Source organism: Leguminivora glycinivorella, chromosome 5 (assembly GCF_023078275.1).
Source record: "Leguminivora glycinivorella isolate SPB_JAAS2020 chromosome 5, LegGlyc_1.1, whole genome shotgun sequence".
NCBI classification, from domain to species: Eukaryota; Metazoa; Arthropoda; class Insecta; order Lepidoptera; family Tortricidae; genus Leguminivora; species Leguminivora glycinivorella.
The window spans coordinates 20378128-20400112 of NC_062975.1; the positions used below are offsets into that span (position 1 = coordinate 20378128).

The 21985-nt window shown below is 40.7% G+C and overlaps 1 protein-coding gene across 2 annotated transcripts; it reads right to left on the bottom strand.

Moving 5' to 3' along the window:
- Positions 1-5: 5 nt before the first annotated feature.
- Positions 6-16008, bottom strand: LOC125226335 (inducible metalloproteinase inhibitor protein-like). Of its 2 annotated transcripts, XM_048130293.1 has the most exons (6): positions 15897-16008; positions 14769-14966; positions 12948-13145; positions 2191-2370; positions 1112-1321; positions 6-131 (listed from the first exon to the last, which is right to left on the bottom strand). In XM_048130293.1, the coding sequence occupies exons 1-6, from the start codon at positions 15979-15981 to the stop codon at positions 100-102; spliced, it is 903 nt and encodes a 300-aa protein (XP_047986250.1). In that variant the 5' UTR covers positions 15982-16008; the 3' UTR covers positions 6-99. The 2 variants fall into 2 exon arrangements, with proteins under 2 accessions (XP_047986250.1, XP_047986251.1); XM_048130294.1 differs by lacking the exons at positions 14769-14966; positions 15897-16008 and adding an exon at positions 13413-13565.
- Positions 16009-21985: the final 5977 nt, after the last annotated feature.

Sequence of the window (21985 nt, forward strand, 5' to 3'; positions counted from 1 at the left end):
ACTTATTTCGTTCTCATATTTCGATTTATTTATAGTAAGTATATCTACTTTCTTAGGTAATTACTTAATCACCTAAATACCTTGAAGTACTTTCATTCTTTATTCCGAAGCATTGGAGTCGCTTTTGCCAGCTGCAAACAAAATAAGAGTTTGTACTTAAGTGTATTTTCTGGATTTTAAAATGAAGATACAGTTAAGAGACAAAGACAATAAGGTACCTACTTATTGTTATTAAAATTCAGTTGATATGAAAGCAGACATTCTAAGTAGCAGAAGATAATATGTAGTGACCCTGCCTGCTAAGCCACGTTCCCGGGTTCGAATCCCGGTAAGGGCATTTATTTGTGTGATGAGCACAGATATTTGTTCCTGAGACATAGATGTTTTCTATGTATATAAGTATTTGTATATTATAATATATCGTTGTCTGAGTACCCACAACACAAGCCTTCTTGAGCTTACTCAATCAGCTCCCAGAAGTGCATTTTCCGGACTAAGTACCTAGTCTAAAGTGTCCAGTCAGTGGTTAGAAGCTTGTCCTGTTTGATTAATTAAGGACACTCCGAATATAATGAATTCCACAATTTAATGTTAATAAGTTAGATTAGAACAAGTTTAAAATGGGAAAAGTATCCTTAAAGAGCTGTTCCAATGACCAATATGGTGGAAAATTTCGCTGGCTTGGTTGAAATCTTGGTGTCTTAGTTGGCAGAGCGCTGAAATACATATACATGAGCCCGTGAAGTTCAAGTCTCATCCACTGCAGTACTTTCAACTTTTATTTCTTCTAAATAAAAGATGGATGAGAGGAGAGTAACGAAGAAAGTATATGAAAAAAGAGTGCGAAGGCGAACTTTTCTTGTTTAAATCCGGGAAATATTGCAAAAAGGCCAGGTCAGAAGTAATCGAAACCGACGAGCGTGTATGAGAAACGTTATGAAAGTGAGTGAAGCGAAAGTGGTTTGTCAGGATCGTAGTAAATGGAAATTTGTGATCTCTGCCTACCCCTCTGGGAAACCGGCTTGATTGTATGTATGTATGTATTAATTCTAAGCATCGATTGCTGGCGTATCTGCTTGTAAAAAGGTAAAAGTAAAACGAGTCAACGTACGGCATTGATTGTAAGGCACGCAAACTTTGTCCTCGTTCCAGAAGTAGCCCTTCTTGCAGCGGCAGCTCGGGTTACATTCCAGCACTCTGCCAATGCTTCCACGGATTGGAGGACAGTTTCCTGACGGCGTGGCCTGCCTGCAGGAGCCGTTTGGACAGACCGGTGGGCAGGGGTGGTATTCTTCGTTGGGCTTGACGCATTTGAATGGGGCTGTGGACACAGTTAAGGGTAATATAAATCTTGCCAATTGTTTTTGGTATCTGAAGACTGTAGTTATCAGATGCCATATTTATGTTACATTAGTCAGTGAAAGCTTATGAAACACTTGAGTGGTTAGATGAGAGTTAGGTTAGACGACCGGTCTGGCTTAGTTGGTAGTGACCCTGCCTGCTAAGCCGCGGTCCCGGGTTCGAATCCCGGTAAGGGCATTTATTCGTGTGATGAGCACAGATATTTGTTCCTGGGTCATGGATGTTTTCTATGTATATAAGTATGTATATTTATCTATTTAAGTATGTATATCGTCGCTTAGCACCCATAGTACAAGCTTTGCTTAGTTTGGGGCTAAGTTGATCTGTGTAAGGTGTCCCCAATATTTATTTATTTATTTAGATGGGGCCTTAAATCGATTAAGAACAGCGGTCTGAAGAAAAATAAATAAATATTATAGGACATTCTTACACATAGGTATTGACTGAGTCCCACGGTATAAGCTCAAGAAGGCTTGTGTTGTGGTAATCGGAATCCATGATTCAGGAACAAATATCTGTGTTCATCACACAAATAAATGCCCTTATCGGGATTAGAACCCGGGACTGCGGCTTAGCAGGCAGGGGCAATGCCGTGAAATAGGCGTTTGATCGAGCCATTCTTGGCTATTCTTATAAACAGAGTGACTATACATGTAAAGACACTTCAAACTTGGGGCTATTCATCATTCATCTTTTAGTTTAAGGATTTCCTCTAATATTGATAGATTTCGTATTTGGAATTTTGGATTCCCTGTTAACCTTTTGCCTTCAACAGCATGATGGGAAAAAGTCGTAGAATAGAAGCACAAAACAGCGAAGAATACTCACGGCATTCGCGTGTAGGTATGCAAGTTCCATTCTCAGCACGACGGTGGTTGAATCTGCACTTGCACTGGGGCGGGGGACAGACATTCGGGCGAGCGCAAGCCACGGTCTTCGGGCCCTTTGGGCAATAGTCGGAGGCGCAGTCAGCTGGGCAGTAGTGTTTTGTTTCGTCGACACCGCATGCTGGAATACATGGATTATGGTGTGTTAACTAGGTATTTAACCTAACTATAAGTTGTCAAAGCTGACCTCTGACTCCCATGAGCTGTGGCAAAATGCTGGGATAACGTAAGGAGGATCATAGTCTGCTAACTTGGGGTAGAAAGTAGTTAGGTACACCTAACGAATGAAATGTGTGAATAAGCTACGATCAAGGTGCATTCTACCATATTATTTATACCAGAGGGCACAAATAAGGAAGAACGGAAGAGGAGTACCCTGATAGAAAATGGTTTCGACGATTTGCCCTCAGGGTCACCGAGGATCTTCAGCCGTGATAAAGCAAATGCGCGGTCACCACCACATCGCACGTCACATACCTCAATCGAAGTGGGATTAGCTCTGTTGGGCAAAGTAATAATATCACACCAAATAACTGAATTATGCCCAAGAATAGACATTTTTTATTTTATTTACACAAAGAAAATTACACAGTATGAGAATCCATACTAATATTATCCATAATAATGGGAAAGTGTCATAACGCCGGCGGCCTGCTGAACAGATCACCGGAATCTGGCTACCGCAGTCTCACCTTTTGACAACCTTTCAGCCACTCTTCAAGAGTTGCTCTATTGTGGCACCGTGTGTGCTGCCGTTTTGCAGGGCCCACTCAATGAGTTGGCAAGTCACCGCCTGTCTTTTACAATTGTGAGACTTATTGTCACGGCAGGTGTCCGATAGTCTCCTCCTGTTCATCCAACTTACAAAACAATAACCCATGACTTTAGCTCCCATCGTAACACAAAAGTGCTGCACTGCAATAGTCTTTGCACCTGGCGGGGACCATCTCCGGTTGTATCATATCATATATTGTGCGCTCATCATCATTGTGCGCAGATCATATCAGATTAAAATGTCTTAAAGGGCCTCTGTGCTGTTGGCTTCGGCCCCACGCATGCCCCCCAAAGGTCCGGGATATGCAAAATACACACCGAATAGCTGAATTTTGCCCGGGCATTATACATAATGCCCATCCTCTATTGGGCAAAGTGATAATAACATACCGAATAGATCAATTTTGCCCGGGAATTATACATAATGCCCGTCCTCTGCTGGGCAGAGTAATAATAAAACGTGTAGCAAAACCAATAGATGGATTGGCGCAGCTTCAGCAGACTTTCGTGCCGATCTGTTCAAGAGACTGTATGCAGTTTCATATCGAACTACAAAGGACACAGCCGACCAAGTGTCCCTTTCTCGCTAGGAGAGGGATAAAATAGCACTTTAGGTGTCAAAAAGCAATTGTTAATAAACTTATATGATGAACTAGCTCTGCATGCCTCCACAAACACTGTGCCGCGCTAGGCGGGGCCGGGCTATACAATAGTACCATTTGCAAATGGTGGTCAGTCGGCTTAGTCGGGTTCTGGTACTCTTGAAGCAGAAAAAGAGGGGCTGACTTATTACGGGCAGCCACAGAGTCTTGAGAGATACCTTGGGAGATAGCGTCAAATGTGGCGCGGCAGACGATATGGTCCAGCACACCCTGGGAGAATACAGTCGTTGGGCCGCCGAAAGAGCTTTATAATAAGTAGTAAGTACGTTTTGTGAAACTGATTTAACTATGATTATCTTTCAATCAATTGTTTTACTGACCACTATTTGATCAACGACTTATTAAAATAATTTGTAAGTATTGATTTTTATTAAGGTCAGTGTCGGAAAGACCGTCTTGTACTTTAAATTTAAAGTCTACTTCAATTACAACGATGAGGGCGTCAAGCAAATAGGTATTTAATACATACATACAATCACGCCTGTATCCCATAAAGGGATAGGCAGAGCACATGAAACTACTATAAAGCTTCAGGGCCACTCTTGGCAAATAAGGGGTTAAAAGAAAACGAAACTGTGGCATTGCAGTGACAGGTTGCCAGCCTCTCGCCTACACCACAATTTAACCCATATCCCGTAGTCGCCTTCTACGACACCCACGGGAAGAAAGGGGTCGGTGAAATTCTTAACCCGTCACCACACAGGTTATTTAATTTGTATAAAAAAATCGAAAGACCTTCATAATTGTTCAAGTCTACTCAACAAAAGTATGCTTATTCAAGAAGCACAATTTACATTTCATTATTTGTTAGGAAACACCCAGTACACTTATTAAACTTATTATCAAATTGCCCAACAATCACGTAGCAGTATCATAATGCCCGGGCAATGTGATAAAAAATGGCGTTTATGCAAACTTGTTAAACTCATTATCAAATTGCCCAACAATCACGTAGCAGTATCATAATGCCCGGGCAATGTGATAAAAAATGGCATTCAGACAAACCTGTTAAACTTATTATCAAATTGCCCAACGATTACGTAGTAGTATCATAATGACCGGGTAATGTGATAAAAAATGGCGTCTAGACAACGATTTATCACTTTGCCCAAAACAGCTAGGCATTATTCATAATGCCCGGGCATTATACATAATGCCCTTATTAATCACTTGGTCCATAACATAAATACAATGTAACCGCTAAAGCCTGTAGGCAATGTTTTTTTTAATCGCATGCGAGTTCTCACACCGTGAAAATGAAATGGGTCCGTACATACAGTAAATAGGATGGAGGATAGCACCTACGGAGTTTTGTATGTCTATACAAAATACTTACATTACATGTAGGTATAATGAGAATAGATTAAGATGAATTTACGAGAAGCTAAAATTCTTGTAAATACCTACAACGTTACTAATGTCTATTCAATCTAAGTAAATACCCTGTCTATTTTTAAAGTTTTAACTGAAAAATAAAATTTGGCATTGTTTTTTAGAAACCTGATCAAACACAAATCTGAATAGTAAATACCTACAACGTTACTAATGTCTATTCAATCTAAGTAAATACCCTGTCTATTGTTAAAGTTTTAACTGAGAAATAAAATTTGGCATTGTTTTTTAGAAACCTGATCAAACACAAATCTGAATAGCAAATAGCGACGTGGAATTAAACATCTGTTTCAACAAGATACAGCTTGGAAAATGGCAAATAACAGTAGAAAATAATAGGGGCGCCTCCGTCTATGTAAATCGTTTTGCATGTGGCAACTATTTTGATATTTTTGATACTTTTATATGAGAACGATTAAGTGTTGCTATGATAAAAAAATAGTTCCGTTTCTACTGTTTTTTGCTAAGCTGTATAAACAATATAGCCCTTGAATAGGGTTGCAAAAAACGGTTTTTTCTGGCTTGAAAAAAAAAATATGAAAAAAAAACCGTGAAATAAAAAAACAGTTTTTTTCTGGAATATGTCTTTTTTCTAAAGTACTAAATCTCAATAGAATTTATGTTCATTTCTGGTTTTATAAAACCAAACTAACATTTACGAAATCTGTAGTTGGTACTTATCGCTATTTGCTGTTGGCAACACCACCGCGCTTCACGCCGCATCGGGGATTCCCCTATAAACGTTTGTATACGAAATATGAATGTCTATCGAATTAAAATGTAAGTTATTTTTATTGAAACGTTACAACTCACGAAAAACCGTTATTATCGTATTATTTGTTCATCTAAAAAAAAACAAATTTGAAAAAAACCATGATGCTATTACATATACGTTAGATTATAGACGTTTTTCATGTTTTTTTCACAATTCTGAAAAAAAATCACTTGGTTTTTTTTTCTATTTGCAACCCTACTCATGAACCAGCAACGTTAGGCCTCCGCTCTCGCCATTTCAGAACGGATGTCGAGGTTACAGTTATAATGAGATTTCGGTTCTAATTTTAGTGGTGTAGTAAGTTTATCGGTATAAATAGTAATTATTTTTTGGCGTGTTTGGACAATTGTATTTTTTTCAATAGCTACCTAATGAAATACCTAACGTAATTTTATCATCATAGAAGAGTAGTGAAATGTATGGGACCCCATACATTTCACGACTCTTCCACAGTACCTATAAGGACGACTCAGCAGTTAATCTCCCGCGATCGGTATTTGGCTCTCTCGCACGCGCCGCGCGCGACCTTGGCAGCGTCACGCAGCGCGGCGCGTACTGACGCGACCGGCATCATCCGGTTCCGCATGTACCCTCTGCACCTCGCTTGCGCAGAGCGTTTTGTTAGAAGTTTGCGAATTTGTTAGAAGAATTATTACTGAGTCGTCCTTATACTGTTCTCTTCCGAACAGACTACCATAATTTTGATACCTAAGGACGTGGCTATTTAAGTATGTACATAGAGTTAAAAAAAGTTAATAGTACATTGTGCAACATGGGAGGTAAGGGGAATATTACAAACGTGTGTTAATTCACAACAGCCTGGCAGGCTGGCTTTCTCCCAGTGCCAACGTCCCCATAGCTTTGGATTTGGAGCCCGAGATCACTTAAAGATAGAATAGAATAGATTTTTTCCCCTCACTAGCTCGGAAACACGTGTTTTGTCCTTTAATACCAGCGGGTAAAAACGCATTTTATCCACTAGTGGGTAAAGTAATTTGACCTTGAATAAAGTCAAATTAACTGCTTTAAAATTGATAAAAGTAGGTAAGTAATAAAGATGATTTACCACCTGTGGAACTACTGGAAGCAGTGATAAACGCATTTTTTGCGTTGTAGTTTCCTCGCTATAGTGAGGGGAAAAGTTTTGTGTTACACTCGGGTGCAAATTTATTTTACTTCTCGTGTGTTAAAAAACTCGCAAGTTCAGGATTCTATTCTCGAACCAGTCGCTTCGCTCGTGGTTCAACTATAGAATCCTTTCACTTGCTCGTTTTTCAATTCCACACTCGGCGTTAAAATACAACTTTGCCCCCTTGTATAACAAATAACTATTTCTTGCTCTCATGTTCTTCTTGCTCTCTAAATAGATACGATTGCAAAAAAACAATAACTAATTGGCTAGGTGAGCTTGACTACAAAGCTACTGAGGATTTGATTAGTAAATAACCAATAAAATTAAACACACACACACACACACACACACACACACACACACACACACACACACACACACATACATACAAACACACACACACACACACACACACACACACACACACACACACACACACACACACACACACACACACACACACACACACACACACACACACACACACACACACACACACACACACACACACACACACACACACACACACACACACACACACACACACACACACACACACACACACACACACACACACACACACACACACACACACACACACACACACACACACACACACACACACACACACACACACACACACACACACACACACACACACACACACACACACACACACACACACACACACACACACACACACACACACACACACACACACACACACACACACACACACACACACACACACACACACACACACACACACACACACACACACACACACACACACACACACACACACACACACACACACACACACACACACACACACACACACACACACACACACACACACACACACACACACACACACACACACACACACACACACACACACACACACACACACACACACACACACACACACACACACACACACACACACACACACACACACACACACACACACACACACACACACACACACACACACACACACACACACACACACACACACACACACACACACACACACACACACACACACACACACACACACACACACACACACACACACACACACACACACACACACACACACACACACACACACACACACACACACACACACACACACACACACACACACACACACACACACACACACACACACACACACACACACACACACACACACACACACACACACACACACACACACACACACACACACACACACACACACACACACACACACACACACACACACACACACACACACACACACACACACACACACACACACACACACACACACACACACACACACACACACACACACACACACACACACACACACACACACACACACACACACACACACACACACACACACACACACACACACACACACACACACACACACACACACACACACACACACACACACACACACACACACACACACACACACACACACACACACACACACACACACACACACACACACACACACACACACACACACACACACACACACACACACACACACACACACACACACACACACACACACACACACACACACACACACACACACACACACACACACACACACACACACACACACACACACACACACACACACACACACACACACACACACACACACACACACACACACACACACACACACACACACACACACACACACACACACACACACACACACACACACACACACACACACACACACACACACACACACACACACACACACACACACACACACACACACACACACACACACATACGCGCGAACACACAACTGCATGCTACTTATTATAAGAAAATTGTATTGTATAAACAAATAAAGCACTTACCACTTACCTGATGTTCATCTCAATAGTATATTAGAAATAAAAAATGTACCATATAGTAAAAGATCATAAACTGTAATTCTGGAAGAGCGAGGTCTCCTGATACAGGTACTTCGTACCCACTAGGAGGACTCGACAACTATGTATTTAGCAATGTTGATTTTTAGGGTTCCGTAGTCAACTAGGAACCCTTATAGTTTCGCCATGTCTGTCTGTCCGTCCGTCCGTCCGTCCGTCCGTCCGCGGATAATCTCAGTAACCATTAGACCTAGAAAGCTGAAATTTGGTACCAATATGTATATCAATTATGCCAACAAAGTGCAAAAATAAAAAATGGAAAAAAATGTTTTATTAGGGTACCCCCCCTACATGTAAAGTGGGGGCTGATATTTTTTTCATTCCAACCCCAACGTGTGATATATTGTTGGATAGTTATTTAAAAATGAATAAGGGTTTACTAAGATCGTTTTTTGATAATATTACTATTTTCGGAAATAATCGCTCCTAAAGGAAAAAAAAGTGCGTCCCCCCCCCTCTAACTTTTGAACCATATGTTTAAAAAATATGAAAAAAATCACAAAAGTAGAACTTTATAAAGACTTTCTAGGAAAATTGTTTTGAACTTGATAGGTTCAGTAGTTTTTGAGCAAAATACGGAAAACTACGGAACCCTACACTGAGCGTGGCCCAACACGCTCTTGGCCGGTTTTTTATAAAATAAATCATTTTCATTTTCATTTTCATGTTGGTGTACAGATCTTACACTAGGTACAATGGTTACATAGCAACAACATGACCCTACAGGGTATTATGTATAATAGTAGAGGAGTTGTACGAGCATTTGTATGGGAGGGGTCATAATAATTCCCACAGAACCGAAGTTTGGTTTTTTTAGTTCTTTATGTGTGTCTTTTTGACATACTAAAAATATAGTAAAATATATTTCTGCAAAATGCGTTTTTTCGACCGCCAAAAGTTGTATGAAAAAGTACTATGAAAAAAAAAATCCTAAAATTTAAAAATCGTCTCTGGTATCAACTTATGAGGAATTAGGCGGCAAAAAAATTTATAGCGTTGATGTTTAGCAAAAGTATAACAATTTTCCATTTTTTTGATAAAATTAAAACTGATAAAAATCATAAATTCGATGAAGGGAAGTAATTGAAACATAAATTTCATGGTAAATACGGGTACGATCCGCCTGGTGATACGTAGTCAAGGAGCCTATGACGCCTGCCACTCTAGAGCCTGCACATGCGCGTTGCTGGCCCTTTAGGATAACTTTCCACCAGAGATGCGCTAATAAGTAAAACAATATACTTACGAAACGGTACTAAACCGTAATTTTTTAATTAACCAACAAATCCAATTATTTTATATAAAATATAACATGTTTTTATTTACCTGTGCTCTGGGCCGCAGCCGCTGAGATTCCCACAGATATGATAACGACAGCTAACAACGCTAATGATTTCGCCATCTTGCTCAGCCGCTGAGTCTTCTCTGACCGAACTGGCTTTCCGCCTTTATTAATAATTTAGACATTATTTGTACAGCTGTGGCAACAAAGTAACAGATTCTTTTTATTCTTTTTTTAATAATTGTGTTCGAGAGAGCGGAGTAGTACCTAAGCAAACATTCATTGTGAACAAAACCCTGTCACACAATAGGACGGACAATGTATATCTAATGGCACGTGACTATGAGAGTGCTACAGTAGGTACAGGTACAGTATTAAGCGACTTGAGCCACTGTTCCCTACTTGACCTTATTATACTCTTCCTGTAATTGTATTCATTGGAAACTTATTTTAATTGTTTTTCGGTATTCATTTATTTTATTCGAAACTTTGTCACTTGTCGTAGTTACCTATTTGGAGGAATTATAGGTTAAACTGTGGTCACACACACTAGACAGGTATGATATTTTATTTTACTTAAAAAATTAAATATATTAGGAACACATATGCCTTTCCCATCTTCTCATATCTACCTTTATGCATACCCTTTCTTGCAGTAACACACTTCGTTAGGTACACCAGAATGTTCCTTATATAGGCCAATTCTTCTGGCTCCGTTCGTGTAACGTTGAGCAGACATGAATCTAGGTAGTTATTGTTGACATAATTCTATAGGAACACATATGCCTTCCCGTCTCTTGCATACACAGTAACACACATCGTTACAGCTAATGTTCCTTATAGGGCAGATGTTCTGACTTTGTTCGTGTAATATTGAGCAGATGTGAATGTAGGTAGCTATTGTTGACAAGATTCTATAGGAACACATATGCCGTTCCCGTCTCTTGCATACCCTTCCTCGCAGTAACACATATCGTTACACCTAATGTTCCTTATAGGGCAGTTGTTCTGACTTTGTTCGTGTAATGTTCCACAGACGTTGTCGCACGCGCCGCCGCATGAGTAGTACTCGTGAGGGCCCGTACAGCGTTCTGGGAGACAAAATAGAACTATAATTATACATACACATACAAATGTCATAATCTCACGTCTCACTCACGTCTGGAGACTCAGGTTACAGAGCCACTTATAGCAAAAAAAAATCTGATATTGCAGTAACAGGCTGAACCCACACCACAATTGAATCCGAAAGTCGTATTCTACGGCAGCAAAAGTGGTTTTCACCAACCCTCCTAACCAGACGCCTCATGGAAAAATTTGATTGTATCATGACATAATTTCTTTTACAGATGATTGAGCAATTGAGAGCGTCTGGATGTTGTTAACGAACGATTTCTCAGAGAATGGAAAATACTCTCATTAAACCCGCGTTATAGACACATCCATTCAGTCTCCTCTACACACTTCACGAGTTCCCACTCACCGCCCTCAAATATCCCGGTTTGCACACATGCAGCTATAAGTTCGCAACTTGACACAGGGTACTGGCTTTCCAAGGTGACTGCAGTTTCAACTTACGTTTCTGACATTCTACTTCCTCCACACACTTCCTGCTCGCCGCCCTCAAATATCCCGGTTTGCACACACATCCCTTGATGCAGCTGACAGCTCGCAACTTGACACAGGGTACTGAATTCCCAAGCTGACTACAATTGAAACTTACCCTTATGACATTCTACCTCCTCCACACACTTCCTGCTCGCCGCCCTCAAATATCCCCGCTTGCAGCTGTCAGCTCGCAACTTGACACAAGCTACGGGCTTCCCAAGCTGACTACAATTGAAACTTACCCTTATGACATTCTGCCTCTTTCACACACTTTCCGCTCGCCGCCCTCAAATATCCCGGTTTGCACACACATCCCTTGATGCAGCTGTCTGTTCGCAACTTAACACAGGGTACTGGCTTCCCAAGCTGACTACAATTGAAACTTACCCTTATGACATTCTGCCTCTTCCACACACTTTCCGCTCGCCGCCCTCAAATATCCCGGTTTGCACACACATCCCTTGATGCAGCTGTCTGCTCGCAACTTAACACAGGGTACTGGCTTCCCAAGCTGACTACAATGGCAACTTACCCTTATGACATTCTGCCTCTTCCACACACTTTCCGTTCGCCGCCCTCAAATATCGCCGCTTGCATCCCGCATCCCTTGATGCAGCTGTCAGCTCGCTACTTGACACAGGCTGCTGGCTTCCCAAGCTGACTACAATGGAAACTTACCCTTTGACATTCTGCCTCTTCCACACACTTTCCGCTTGCCGCTCTCAAATATCCCGGTTTGCACACACATCCCTTGATGCAGCTGTCTGCTCGCAACTTGACACAGGGTACTGGCTTCCCAAGCTGACTACAATTGAAACTTACCCTTATGACATTCTGCCTCTTCCACACACTTTCCGCTCGCCGCCCTCAAATATCCCGGTTTGCACACACATCCCTTGATGCAGCTGACAGCTCGCAACTTGACACAGGGTACTGGCTTCCCAAGCTGACTACAATTGAAACTTACCCTTATGACATTCTGCCTCTTCCACACACTTTCCGCTCGCCGCTCTCAAATATCCCGGTTTGCACACACATCCCTTGATGCAGCTGTCTGCTCGCAACTTGACACAGGGTACTGGCTTCCCAAGCTGACTACAATTGAAACTTACCCTTATGACATTCTGCCTCTTCCACACACTTTCCGCTTGCCGCTCTCAAATATCCCGGTTTGCACAGACATCCCTTGATGCAGCTGTCTGCTCGCAACTTAACACAGGGTACGGGCTTCCCAAGCTGACTACAGTTGCGGGCATCACAGCCCCCGTTGGTGCATGAAGAGAACACTTCGTTGCCACTGCACTGTATAGCTGGAAGAAATAGTTTTTTGCTTTAAAAGGGGGCAAAGTTGTTTTTTCACCGCACGTGCCAATATTAATAACACCTACCCGAGCAAGCGAAAGATTCCAATATTGAACTGGTTTAAAACGTGGAATTTTAAGCGTTGCGAGAGTTTCAAGGCACACCGAATGAAACACAAAATTTATTACTAAGTAGATAGGGTTTGTTGTAAAGTTTAGGCGCATTTGCGCATTTAAGATTTATTCATTATAGCTATTTATATTTTTAATTCTTACCTGTTTCATCGTTGTCCCCCTTATCTAAAGGATTAGCCCCACAAATACCAAATCCAGCAATAACTAAAAATAAAAGGTATCTGTCCATGATGCACAAGTACAACGGTCAGTATTCGACTGTTGATGTAATTTCCTTGTACAATTTTATTATAGACTAAAAAAAAAACAAAGTGTTGCAAAATAACTGAGAATAAATTGCGTGCTTAATAAGACCGTATGCCCTTGGCATAGAGTTAGTTTTAGCTTTTCTGCTGTTTTTCTAGGGAATGCCCCTAAGAGCGTGCGAAGTTCCCCGAGGTCATTGTATGACAGCCATGTCGTGATAACCGGTCATTAATGAGTTAGATTACCATTATAAAGTAAACATAGTATTTCGCTTGGAAAATAAGTATTTTTTTTGCAGATTTTGCAGTCTTGGGACAAGTTTCGAATATAAGATAACTAAGATTAGCCAACTACTACGATAAGTTGGAGACATAATAATTAGGTTCTGCCTTCGATATGAATCAAAGGCAACCGAACCAATTGGCTAGGGCCTACGAAAGCCCTTGCCACCGCACTGAGTCCGGTATGACAGGACCTATACTTCACTATTACCTTCATGCTAATCCCGCATGCTTCATGTGATGCAGTAATGTTATAATTTCTGGGGAAACACCTAGTTACCCTATTCAAATGGCCAGTCAAAGGAAGCCTTCATGTCGACTTGACTTACGGGCATTTTCTCGAAAAAAGATTTCAAAACTTTTTTTATTAAATAGGTAAATTTACTCGAGTTTAGTAAAATGGTTACCGAGTGGGACCCACGGAACACCGTAGAGGGTGCAGGCCGGGGTTCAGGCAGACCAAAAAAGAGATGGCGGGATGACTTGAACGCATTCTATCCAAGCCGGCAGAGTTACGCACATGACAGGGTTGAGTGGAAGAAGCGAGGGGAGGCCTTTGCCCAGCAGTGGGACACTACAACAGGCTAATAAAAAAAAAGGTAAATTTAATGTTTTTCCTACTCAGAATCACGAGCCCTTTCCATCCTACTAGGTGAAAAAAAGCGTCCCAAATTTAAATTTTCTACTTTGTTACTAATACCTACTTTGTACAGCGTGGTACAGCGGTTACAAACAAAGTGGAAAATAATATATGCAAATAGAAAATTAATAGAAAATTTTGGGTCCAATTTTTTGTTCTAGATCGAAAAGGCTCGTGATTCTGAGTAGGAAAACATAAAATTTACCTACCTTAGAAAAAATATATTTGGCGATTCTTCTCGCGAAAATGCCCCCTACACCTTCCTTGCCTTTAAATATTTCGAAGAGTAAGATCGACAGGTTGATGAAAACATACAAATAAAACAATTACCTTCTTCACACTGACTCTTTTTCACACACACGCCGTCCTCGTCCCTCAGGTATCCCTCGCTGCAGACACATCCCCGCTGGCAGAATTTGGGGTCGAGCCTCACGCAAGGAATCGGTTTGCCGAGTTGGGAACAGTTGCGGGCTTTGCATCCACCGTTTGTGCAAGCATTGTATTCTTCGTTGTCAACGCATTTTCGCTCTGAAAACGATAAGTTCATTTTTGGCACCTGCAGGTTTCCATCCATGAGGATTTGACGACCTAAGCTAAGCCAATGCTTCTAGATTTGAATCCCGGTCTTAAAGGGCACTTATGTGTCCTCGTTTGTTAAAACTACAAACTCTTTTTATAGTTGTAAGTGCGAATGAGCTAAAGTTACAGGTAGGTACAGTCGACTACAAAGAGATGTATCCACTTTTTCACCTTATTACAATGCAATAAGGTGAAAAAGTGGATACATCTCTTTGTAGTCGACTACCTAACAGCAGCGGCTGGTCCATACAAGCCGATTCCCACCGGCTTGCCTAAAATTGATTACTAGTAAAGTACTTTAATGTTAAGGTAGGCTTCTTTTTGCTCAGTGTTGCCTAGCAGAAATTTTCACCAGCCGCCACTGCTACCTAAGCTCATTCACACTTACAGTTACAATCTGGGCGACCGAGCTTCGCTCGGTTCTATTTTAATATATCACGTCTTTAGATAAAAATAAACTCTTATAAATACAAAAACAAAAAAAAGACAAAAAACAAAAACTTAATTTCTGGCCGGGATTCGAAACCCTGACTGACACCTAAGATCTATCTGCGTACATTAGACCGCTCTCGTACGACTGAGCTAAGCGGAATCGATGCGCGCGCGGCAAAATTAACGACCATATTTTACGTTTACTAACGCGAAAGAAAAACTCATGAAAACTCGAAAATTGGCGTTTTCCTGGATCTAAGGCTACGCTAGATCGATTTTTCACCCCCGAAAACCCCCACATAACAAATTTCAGCGAAATCGTTAGAGCGGTTTCCGAGACCGTCGGTATATATAAATAAATAAATATACAAGAATTGCTCGTTTAAAAGTATAAGATAAAGAACCGGGATAACTTAGGTGCCAGTACCTTTTTTATCACATACCTACCTAATCCATCAACTTCCGGCGTATCCAAAGAACGAATCCCACAAAGACTCATACCAATAATAAACAGCACTGAATAACCTTCCATACTGCGCGACGTGCAATATTCTACTGATTTCTTAACAACACTATCACTATAGTATATTATATAACGGTAACGTTATGAAGGCTATAAAAGTTGAGTACCGCGGTTAGGCCACGAAGGCTTGCCGAGTGGCCTAAGTAAGGTACGAGACTTTTATAGCCTTCATAATGTTATGATTGTATACTATACTTTTTCTACGACAGCCACATACATACCTATTCGAGAATAATAAAATGGGTTAGTTACTTACTTCATGTAATGAATGGGAATATTTGTGTGGATCGTCGTAGCATTGAGTATTCTGTCCACAATGTTGATGGCGAGAACTTGTTGCACAATTCTTCAAAATATGCCAACAACGCCGTTTCAGAGAAAGTTGAAACATTTTTTTGCAATTTCCATGTCAAAACAATCATAATCAGTCAATCCTATAATATTTATTTTATTTATTATTTATTTATAACATTTTTGGTACGCTTTATCTGACTTTTCATGTAACAAATTGTCAGTCACTTTGAGCGCCCATAGCCTTGATTTCTTCGGAAGTGCATTTTTCACCAGAATCACTCATAATTACTTATGTTTTTGCATAATAACGTCGAATTAAAACAAACTACAACCACCGAAATAGTTCAAATAGTTTCGTGATAAGTTTACAAACGTCAAACATACCATAGACAAGAGAAATAGAAAATAAGCCGGTTTTCAATTACGAAAAATGTGGTTGCGTTCAAGAATATTTAAATGTCGAATGTAAAATTATTGGATAAACTTATGATTTTTACCTTTGTTTTGCAATATCTAATATGTAAAACGCATTTAAGTTTATTTTTTCATCTTGATTTAAATTATGAACCTAAATATTATATTAATTATTAAAAGTTACTTATTACTGTAAATGAAAACATACCTGATAAATGGAAGTTGTGCTCTTAAAAAAAAATTGGTTGTCTGTAAAGTCGGTTTACGGACGGTAGTTTAACGTGATAACGTCAAACATTTCAGTAGTATAGACAGGGGCGGTCAGAGTATAGCAAAAGGGGCCCGATTGTGGGACTCTTTTCACGTTTTTTTATTTATTTATTTATTAAAAATACACAAAAGTTAACAGTATTTCACCAAAGCACTTATGTGGTAATATAATTATGTACATGTTAAATTGACATAAATAAAAGCAAACACACTTAAAAGTTAAACTATGGTTATTACATTAATCACCTAAGGAGTGTAGAGTCTATGAACCTTAAGAGTTTTCTGTAAAACACACCAACACTATCAGCAAATATGTCAATATCGTCTGTCTCCAACATGATGCGGTTAAGAGCAGCTCGGGCTCGAGCGGTGCGCCGGCCGCCGCGAACAGGCGCCGCCGCCGCCGCGCCGGCACCGCGCCCGGCATGCCAACATTGCCAACCACCACATTCGCTCTTGGCACTTGCAGCCCCATTCTCTCAAGCACGGATGCGTCATCTACTCTATGGTGAAACAGTTGGCGGTAATGCATAATATGCAGCAGTTTCCGTCTGGTTTCTAGAGTTTGAAGACCAACCATTCCTACGAATAGAGATGGATACATATATGGGTAATATCCGTACAGTCGTTTGTAAATGTGCCTACAGAACTTCCTCTGCACTCTTTCTAGTGATTTGCCAATAACTTTTGGGAATACTGGTGTGAGTAGATAGATAAAAAACCTTTAACACAATTATCAGAAGTGAATACTTACAATCTTTCCTCAAAGCTCTTCGCTCCATCCATTTACCGCAATGATGGCAATGTTTGCCAAAGCAGACCAGATTTGGCTATGAAAAAACATACGTATATATATTATAATCCTTAAAAAATATATGTTTTACTATAATAGAAAGTAATATTGCAAATACTTACAATTTTTGGCATTGTATGACCATTTCAATTTTCAAATAAAACCTTAGACCTATATCACAGAGAACCTCCTATAGAGTAGCAATCTTGTATATTATTTTGTTCGCGATACGAGTCACCAGTGTTTGGGGTGCGAGGAGCGGGCGGGGAATGTGTTAAGCGCGCTGTGATTGGCCGTTTCAAGGACGGCGGGCAGTCGCGCCAGATGAAAAGGGACAGAAGTATGACTGTCCCTCTACTGACGCGTAAGTGGCCAATGTAAGTTGACCTATGCCGGCTCTGAATAAATTATAAATATGACTTATTTGTGGAATGTAATGCCGTCTGTTTTTAAATTTGAGCTTCTTGTTACCTTTCCATACCATTTCACACTACAGGTGGACATCTTTAAGGCATCAAAATATCCTTTTCCAATTTTTTAGTGCGAAAAACACGCGCTGCTTTCGGGTCTGTTACTTGGTCGATACTGATCGGGCACGGCGAGCGCCCGCGCTTATATCAGTGCAAATACTAGGAACGCTGGCGACCGCGAGTCGTCTTGTAATGGATGTCTATAGGGGTTGGTCTGTGACCTATATATAGGGACCCGACATGTTGTTCTATGCCATAGATTTATATATATTAAGCTAGATTGAGTTGTTAAGCCAAAAACTTTTACTAGTCTGACAAGAACGCCTTTCTGCACCGGTGATAAAGTTCAATTTAGTATGGCAAAAAAGTGTGAGCTCAGTCCCTATTGTACCATGTTTAGCGGCCCAAATGTCATTGTCAGTGAGTTCCAAAGACAGGGGACAGCGGAATCACATTTTTTGCCATACTAAATTGAACCTTATTACTGAGACAAAAAGGTGACCGTTTTCGCTATTCTGAACTATCGAAAACGGTTCACATGAGAGGGCATTGTTTGGGCTGGTGTCCCTCTCGCACGTGTGGCCAGTGTTAGTGAGCCATAATAGTTGTATTTTTATATATATATATATTACCTGACTTTATAAATAAAATAAAATAAAAAATAAAAAAAATAAAAATCATTTATTTCGGACCACAAAATCCATACAAGGTTAATACTTAAACCTAATACTACCACTATGTTAATTTCCTTAGTGCCTAATTACTATACATATACTATTTTTCAAAATTGGCTAGGGTGAGGTGCAGGTTCGACCAGTGTTGCATATAGCGACTATCAAGCCGGCCCGCTATCGCACCCAGGATACCGTTGCTGCTGCCAAACACTCTGCTACGCGTTGCTGCGGCACGCTTTCTTAATGTGGCATAGAAACCGTCTACTTGAGCGTCCGCAAACATACCAGACGCGCTACAGAAGCGTGGCAGCCGCAACAGCACCCTGAAGGCGTTGTTATACTGGACCCGTAGAGCACTGATCGAGCTTTGCGAATAGTTAGCCCATAGGCTGCAAGTATACAGAGAAGTACAATAGGCTCTAAAAAGCGTTATTTTCACCTGCGCTGTGCATCCTCTGAACCTATGTGCTATCATATTCGCCCTTATCGCCAGCGCCCTACGCTCCCTATCTATGTCTGCGTCATCACGCAGATTTTCATTTACAATATGGCCAAGATACTTGACACAAGTCACTCTTTTAAGGGGTGTCCCATTCAGATACAATGGTGGTACAAAAGATGGACATTTTGACCCTGATTTAAAAACCATAAGTTCACTCTTGAGAGCATTATATTTGAGGCCATGATTACAAGCATATCTCTCACATACTTTAAGCAACATTTCAAGTCCACAAGGCGAGGGACTGAGCAACACCATGTCGTCCGCATAACTAATATTATTCATACAGACACCACTTATATGACAGCCGACATGCATGCTGCTCAGTTCCTCGATGAGCGCGTTGACATACAGGTTGAAGAGCTTCGGAGATGATCTCCCGCCCTGTCTCACTCCGCACTCCAACCTGTACTCCTCCGACACTTCCTTGCCCCATCGGACAACATTAACTTGAGACAAGTACCAACTCCTAAGTATATGCAGGATGTCCTTCGGGACCCCGGACGTTTCTAACTTGGCCCACAGTAGATTGTAATTAACAAGATCAAACGCTTTGGAGAGGTCCAGGAAACATGCATATACAGGCGTCTTCCTATTGGTATAATATTCAACGGTGTGCTTGAGGCTAAGTATTGCGCTTTCAGTAGATAGTTTGGGTCGAAAACCAAACTGCGCATCACTGATCTGTATGTATCTATCTAACTCAGCATCGAGCACCGCATCAAACACCTTAGCCACGGCCGTTGCTAGAGAAATGGGCCTATAGTTGGCCAACTTAGCTATATCGCCTGTTTTATTTTTTACAATGGGAACAACCACAGTGCGAATCATATCAGGTGGTAGGTAAGCATGGCTGATACATAGTGAAAAGAGCATTGCAAGGACCCTGGGCAGATGGGGCCCGGCATGTTGCAGGTGCTCAATGCTAAGCCCATCATGCCCAGGGGACTTGCCGCCCTTCATATTCTGAATTATTTTAGTTATTTGATTTGCAGTAATTTTAGTCGTACACACAAACCCATGTGCCCTAACCACCTCACTGCTGATCTCAGTACTAAGGGCAGACTTGACAGAAAAATGATTCTTAAACAAATTAGCTATATTAACAGGATTGGTCTCATTATCAATACTCACAGAGAGCCCAGGCCTGTGATTTAATCTGTTTGTACCTTTCCAAAAGTTGCGAAAATCATTTTTACCATGAAAAGAGGCCAGCCGGTCCATTTTAATTTGGTCCTGATGTTGCTGGCACCATTTTAATCTGGCTTTAAAAACTTTGCGACTTACAGACATGGAATCATACAACTGACCCGAACGGGGTTTCCCGCTAGCTACCCATATTTGAAATCTATGCCTGGCCTCTCTGTGAGCCTCACTCACATGTTTATTCCATCCCATAATTTGTTACTTTATAACTTCTTATATTATTTTAGTGTTATATTCAAACTAGGGTTTCGATATATTTCAAAGAATTGGAAAATAATTACAATGTCAATTTTGATGCCAATAAATCAAAGATTTGCATAATTAAAAACGACGTTCACTGAATAATGTTGACATTGTCAGTAAGTGCGAGAGGGACACCAGCCCAAACAATGACCTCTCATGTGGACACACTTTTTGACCTAACTACACAATCTAGTTTAATAATTCTAAATCTATGATGAGTTCAGACGGGATATGTTCTGTAAAAAGTCGTATAAATTAAAATAATTAATTTTGTAAAGCTGAGTTTAGACATGCAAGTTATTGCTGCAAGTTTTGAGACAGAAGTATATGCTAGAAAGAGATGCAGATATTTGCCACTCACTCTTACCTATAGTTGCGTCTCAAAACTTGCAGCAATAATTTGCTGGTCTAAACTCAGCTTAACGAGAACAACACACGGGCGCGCCATCTGTCCCAGCTGTGGTGCTTTACTCAGGCCACACGCTATAACCATACCGAGCGCATCGATCAGCCGCTTAGTTCCAACGCGCGCCAATAGATGGCGCTAAAGCTATATTGCGAAACGGGACAATGACGTCATCTTTTTCGTGCATGCTGCCCGTAGTAACGAGTTATTAGACGTTATCACATCAAAAAATTAACAGAACTCCTATATTCATATGATTACTGCTAGCAGTAATCCTATGAACCTATAGACAAATAGACTTTCTCATCGTTACTCAAATGAACTTAATTTGGATACCGCTGACAATAATCTAATTGACAGATTTAAGTGCTGGAGTAGAAAAAGTTAACTGATCAATGGTCAATTGAAACCTTATATGTTTGAAGTAAGGTTTAAATTTTTCTGTTTAGTGAGATGCTATTGTAACCGTTTCGGTGTTTTCCTGATCATTTATCCTGTCAACAAACTCTCGTAAATGTATGTAGGTGTTAATTAAGTACTGTAGATTGCGAATTGTGGCACAGAATATATAATAGTACAAGTACAGAAGGCTCACTGCTTTGATGTTTACGAAATGCCGCCTTTTTAAATACCTACAAAATTCTTACAAAGAAACGAGCCGCACGTGCGCGGCGTCCGGCGATAGGGTTACCTATGGATTAAAACGAATGAATACTCACATAAAATGTTAATATCTGGGCGACC

Excerpts from the sequence above, each read along its gene's own strand:
- LOC125226335 (XM_048130293.1), bottom strand. The coding sequence starts at position 15,981 with ATGGAAGGTTATTCAGTGCTGTTTATTATTGGTATGAGTCTTTGTGGG. Across the intron at positions 2,371-12,947 it reads AGAGGCAGAATGTCATAAGG|CATGCGGTGTCGACGAAACA; the intron begins GTAAGTTTCAAT and ends CATGTATTCCAG. Across the intron at positions 132-1,111 it reads CGTGCCTTACAATCAATGCC|CTGGCAAAAGCGACTCCAAT; the intron begins GTACGTTGACTC and ends TTTTGTTTGCAG.